This window comes from Nicotiana tabacum, chromosome 6 (genome assembly GCF_000715075.1).
Source record: "Nicotiana tabacum cultivar K326 chromosome 6, ASM71507v2, whole genome shotgun sequence".
Lineage (NCBI taxonomy): Eukaryota > Viridiplantae > Streptophyta > Magnoliopsida > Solanales > Solanaceae > Nicotiana > Nicotiana tabacum.
In genome coordinates, this window is record NC_134085.1 from 196,459,911 (window position 1) to 196,465,993 (window position 6,083).

General features: G+C 33.5%; 1 protein-coding gene across 1 annotated transcript; it reads left to right on the top strand.

Moving 5' to 3' along the window:
* Window positions 1-2,932: 2,932 nt before the first annotated feature.
* LOC107824287 (thionin-like protein 2) lies at window positions 2,933-4,921 on the top strand. Its single transcript, XM_016651036.2, has 2 exons — window positions 2,933-3,324; window positions 4,549-4,921. The coding sequence occupies exons 1-2, from the start codon at window positions 3,018-3,020 to the stop codon at window positions 4,617-4,619; spliced, it is 378 nt and encodes a 125-aa protein (XP_016506522.2). The 5' UTR covers window positions 2,933-3,017; the 3' UTR covers window positions 4,620-4,921.
* Window positions 4,922-6,083: the final 1,162 nt, after the last annotated feature.

Consider the following 6,083-nt stretch of genomic DNA (forward strand, 5'->3'; position numbering starts at 1 on the left):
AATAAGATTTTTCAGACAAAACTATGGCAATGAACTTTAAAATTCTGGCATTGGAATTATTATTTTTTAACGGGGTCAAAATATAAACGGTAGCACTAAATGGGGTGAAGTGGTTGAAATTTTATCCTCGCTTTGCCCAATGGGCAGAACTTTAAGTTTTGAAAAACATTGTCTCTCGCTTTTTTTATGGCAACACTTTTAACTTTTAACCTTAAAACTTTGTATATAGAGCAAGCATAGGTCAAAAGTTAAACATCACCCCCAAAAAATCATACTTCTGGAAAATTTTGCATTAAATGATCCTAGTTATGCAAATCTTCCTTGCGAATATTCTCGAAGAAAGAGAGATTGGGCTGTGTAACATAAAAATAGAAAATGCATAATGATATGGGCCTGGACCGTTGAATGCCCAGATGACAGGGAGCGAATAGCGTGACCACTCAATCGAGACTTTTATGTTTAGGAATTTTCATAAACCACTATAGTTTAGACCCTAATAATTATATTTTACTTAATTATTATTTATAGCTACTATTCAATTGTTACTAATTTGTATTCAAACATGCAACGAATATAGCCTATGTTAACTGTATTCGTTTGCGTAACGAATATAACTTGTATCAACTGTATTTGTTCGCGCAATTATATTCATTCGTACAACGAATACAATATGTATCAACTATAATCAAGGCGAATTATAAGGGCGTATACAAAAGATACACAACTAGTGTCAATGTATATGTATTTATTGCGCAAAGAATACAACTAAGGTGAAATACAGAAAAATAGAATATTCTTATTGAGATTCAAACTCAATATCTTCCCTAGTTAAGTGGACGCTCTAACTAATTGAGGTAGATCAAAACAATCAATCACTTATATTATAAATTTGCTATAAAATTCAAATATACCTTCTAACGATAAATTGAGGAAAATTTCCACCTACTAATAGAGAATTGGAGGACACGTATGTGAGCACTAAATAGAGATCATGGCTCTGCACAAAAACTCACCAAACATAGCACTAACGCCACTCACAATTCATAACTCCCCCACTGCTCTATCCCTATAATAAACCTTTCATTCTTTAATTGGGCAGGCACACTTACAATATCTTTCTTTCATCTCATCATCATCATCTCTTGGCTATAAGAGTATAACACGCTCATCAAATTTATCAAAAAAACATAGGTCAATTGACTTATTTTATAGTGCAAATGAACCCAACAAAAAGAATATTTGTTAGTTTGCCAGCATATAAAAGTTTAAACTCTGATATAAATACACGTTTAGTGCTTTTTGGGCAGGTAATGCTCCCAATATTTTTATAATATAGTCACATCTATCTCTCTTACATCCTCGCTGTACACAATTATGGTTGATAAAATGATTGTTTTAGGAAACACAACCCTCAAAAGATTAAAAGGAAGGTCAAAATTTGTCATATAAAATAGTATGCAGAGTTCAATAGCACCTGCTCTGAAACAGAAGTCATATAATTTTATTTTTTTCACACAAAACTCATAAAATTTTCACTAACTCACATAAAAATCATGGTAACCGAAAAACATAATTTTTTGGTATTATTTTCTTATTCCAGATATTTTTAGTTTTTATTTTCAGTCTAATAAACAATAAGCCAATTAAAATAGAAGAAATATATATTTGTAGCCACTCTAAGAAATAATAGACGATAAAATATATATTTTATATACGTGTGTATTATATACATATAGTATACCTATTCTATATAGATTGGCTAGCAAATGCTGTTAGTTTCAGCCGACCAATACCATATACATAGAAGGATTCACTTTTAGTATTATTTTTATATATGGCTACTGTGTCAGATGGGCTGGGTCGGGTCGGGTTGAGTCATTTATATTTTAATTGACTTATTATTTATTAGACTGAAAAGAAAAAAATTGGAATAAGAAAATACTACAGAAAAATAGTATTTTTCGGTCACTATGATTTTTGTGTGAATTAATGAAAGTTGTATGATTTTTGTGTGAAAAAATAAAGTTATATGACTTTAATGTAAAACGGTCATAGTTGTACAATCATTTGTGAAATTTATCCAAACTTTAAGATATCCGAATTAAATGGTTTGAGAAAAGAATGGTCATGTGAGTCTTATAGCACCAGTTGAAGTTCCCAGACCCCAATATAGTTTAGCCATATGAAATTCCACGCCATATCATGACAACGCCCTAATTGCCGAAATTTGTCAGCAGTTTTTCATACTTTTTTCCTTATTTGGTATTAAGAAGGAAAAAATAATTAACTCTAAACAAGTACTTTCTCTCTTTTTTTGTCCTTGTTGACAGTCTTTCCTAAATTAATTGAACCATATGCAAAGACAAAAAACAATCACATGTAAATCCAACTTCATTCAGCCCCACCAAATTCTCAACGGATCTTATTTGCCCACCAAAAAAAAAAAAAATCACATGTAAACCCAACTTTGCACCAAATTCTCAGTTGACCTTAAGTTGTGTTTACATCGACGATATACAATTTCTTTAGCGATAGTATAACTTATAAAAGCAAGTTAGTTATTATTTTTATCAGGTTATCAATAACTATTATAGAGATTTACTTGTAATTGTCTTGAAGCCACCACTAATACTTGCATTAGGGTATACTATTTGCATCACACCTCTTGGGGCGGCCTTTCACTGGACTCTGCGTGAACGCGGGATGCCTTTTGCACCGAACTTGCTCTTTTACTTGTAATTATCTTATAAATAACGTGATTGCGTGAATATTATTTTTACAATGTTACTCAAAAAAGTTAAATTCATACTCAATGCCAATATCCATGAATCTAGCTAATACCACCACCATTACTACTACAATAATTAATCACAGCCCAAGTGTCTGTGTTCTTTTGGCTCATTGCTTACCCTATTTTTTATATATATTTTGGCTCATTGCTTACCCTTCTAAACACTATATATATGCGTGGCCACTTCAGGCCAAAATATAGTTGAAAAAAGGGAGTAAGAGAGAGTATGGAATCAATGAAGTTAAGGGCATTTGTTATAGCCATAGTGTTTTTGGGATTGTTTGTAGGGCAATCTAGTGCATCATTCAGTGATTGCTATACTAGATGCTTCATCTTCTGTATGATTGACCCTTCTCAAACTGTATGCAAATGCACTACCAAATGCTTGAAACAATGCATCTTCAATTCAGATTCTGGTAATTCTGTTTCTACCAATAGTATTCAACATAAAGCAGACAGTAGCAACCTTAACTTCTGCAAATTGGGTTGTGCCTTTTCTACCTGCTCCACTCTCAGCAAAAAACATCAACCTAGTAAGTATTTCCTCATTTTTGGTTATGAATGTTACAGTATAAAATTTTTACAGGAAGTGTGACCTATAGGTCACGGGTTCGAGCCGTGAAATCAGTCATGGATTCTTGTGTTAGGTTAGGTTGCCTACATCACATGTCCTTGAGTTGTAGTCAGAGGCGAACCCAGGATTTGAGTGACGCGGGGGCACCACCGCTTTTAGATATGCCAATTACCGGTGGCAAAGTTTGACGTACTAATTCTTTGAAAACATAATGATTATGATACATATCAAGAAAATAAAAATTCAATATTTACTAACATAACTAATTTGGTACTAACATAAAATTATTCGCTCATACTTGAACTCGTTGTAATCATAATATATGTAAACTGTGCAAAGTTTGAACTTTAATGTGTAAATTTTTGTATAAAATATCTCAATGTGATTCTAGCTAATTAGATGTTAATTAGTTAAATGTTTAGGTATCACTAATTAAAATTGAGAAAATATATATCTTGCTGATGCATAGAAAATCATAAGCCACTTGTAAATTTCCATATGGAAAACACACATCAAATTGTTCAAGTTATTTTGCATTTTACTATCTTCAAAAGGTAAACTTTATTAATAATTATGTGGATCCAACTTCACTCTCATTCTTGTAAAAATAATATGTTTTACTTCCCCATCAAGTTCTTTGATTTACCTCTTTCAATTTTCCTCCCAGATGAATAGGAGATAAAACTTTTAAAGAAAGATAAAGTTCTAAACAAGGTGAATTTGAAAAAGAATAAAATATATTAATACTAAACTAATTCAAAAAGATAAAAGAAAAAATAAACCAGTTAACTACTTAGGGAGTAGTAGTAAGGTAACAAAAAGGAGTAGTAAGTATTGTATTCCATGGCAAGAGCAAAGTTGCACTGTATGCTATTACCAGTCCTACAGCGTAGCTTTCATGTTTTGAGGGGGCCAAGGAAAATATATGGGGGTCCTCACTATACATATAGTTATTTATAATAGATATACACAGGATTTTTTTCGAGGCTAACGGGTCCCGTTACCCCTTAACCCCTAGTGTAGGTCCGCCTCTGGTTGTAGCCCTTTCCTCGACCATGCATGAACGCGGGATATTTCGTGCACTAGAGTGCTTTTTATTTTTTAAAAATGTCAACAAAATTATTTCTCTGGCTTATCTTTTTTTTTTTTCTCTGCATTCATTAATTTTTTCTTGTCTCTGTAGATGGTGAAAAGATGGATGATTGTGTGGGATCCTGTTCAAGAAACTGCACCAAGAGCTACTCCTCACCATAGAAGTGGCAATATTAGTGGCAACACTACTGCGTACTTTCATTTTGTGGGATTTCACTATCCTCTTTTTATATTTTTGATTTTTCTTGTTTTTCCTCACTCTCTTTTTCACAGTTAAAGTATGCAAAATCAATCTACAAAAGAATGTGTTTCTTGTTGATTTTGTAGTGTAAGTTGGTCATCTTCTTACTGATCTTGTAATTAACTGCTTCCCTGAAAACAAGGGTTGTGTATCGAAGAATTACAGTATTCTCCACTGATGATTTGTCTGCATTTCTTAAGTTGAGTGAATGCAGTTTGTTTTTGTTGGTTTGTGACGACAATTTATCACATGTAATCAATTATTAGTAGTATTCTTTATTGTATTGTTGTCTTCGCGTGCTCGTGAATGGGGTTTAGTTCATCCCTTTTCCACTATCTCAACAAGATCTGTTCGACAAAAGTTCAACTCTAATATATGTGGGATTTATGGGTGCGCATATCAAATGAAGAAAATTGCCTATCCATACCCGTGAACCACGGAATGCAAAAGCAATAAAGAGCTAATGATTGCACGTGAAGAAAGGAAGATGTATAACTCTATTCACTTCTTGATCGTTACTGAAGGAGAAATCTGTTCTTTTACGGATCAAGCAGACAGACATGATTATTTTTCTTGACGAAAAGAAGAGCGAAAAAGTTACTTTCACCATCTGAGATAGATAGGATCCTTCCACTCGAGTTCGAGCCTGATAGGAAACTTACTCCTTGGCATTAACTCAAGACTTGATAGGGATTACTCTTTGGCACTAAATCCGAATTAACCTAAACTCCAATACGGTATAGAATACCATACTGACTTCTTTCCTTTTTAAAAACTATCACAATCTAAACACAACTGAATTCGCCTTCTACAAACTCTTTTATAACTTCCAACTTTTAAAAAAAAACACAACTTTAATCCAAATTATGTCAACCGGTCACAGTGTTTCATGTGTGAAAATTAACCAGTTGTCATCAACTTAGTTAACCGGGTATAAACTGAGACAGGACCATAATGTGCCAAGCAACCAAACGGAATTGATAATCTTTCTGCAATCTACACTAATAATAGCAGCTTCGACCCAACAAAAGCACAAAAATAAAAATAGACAATAGAAGCCTAAACTCGCATAAAGTCAAGTATCTTTTTTTCTTTTGATATTGGAGAAATCCCAGTGGACTATCGGCCTGACTCGAGTTGCGCACAGGGAATTTCTCAGATATCAAAAGAAATGTCGGTGAGTATGGACTCACCCTCTACACTTCTCCCAGCTCAAGTATCAGGCTTTATTCGCGGCAGGGTTCTAACATGTGATATGCCTCTAACCACACATCACATGTTTCGTCCTTACCAATGAACCATACCCTTAGAAGCTTGTCAACTAAAGTTACTGAACAGCTTCGCGGAGAGAAGGCAACACAGAAGGGCAATAATGCCTCAGTACA

Bases quoted from the DNA above. Each gene is read 5' to 3' on its own strand.
- LOC107824287 (XM_016651036.2), top strand. From the start codon at position 3,018: ATGGAATCAATGAAGTTAAGGGCATTTGTTATAGCCATAGTGTTTTTG. The intron at 3,325-4,548 runs GTAAGTATTTCC...TTGTCTCTGTAG, and splicing joins CAGCAAAAAACATCAACCTA to ATGGTGAAAAGATGGATGAT.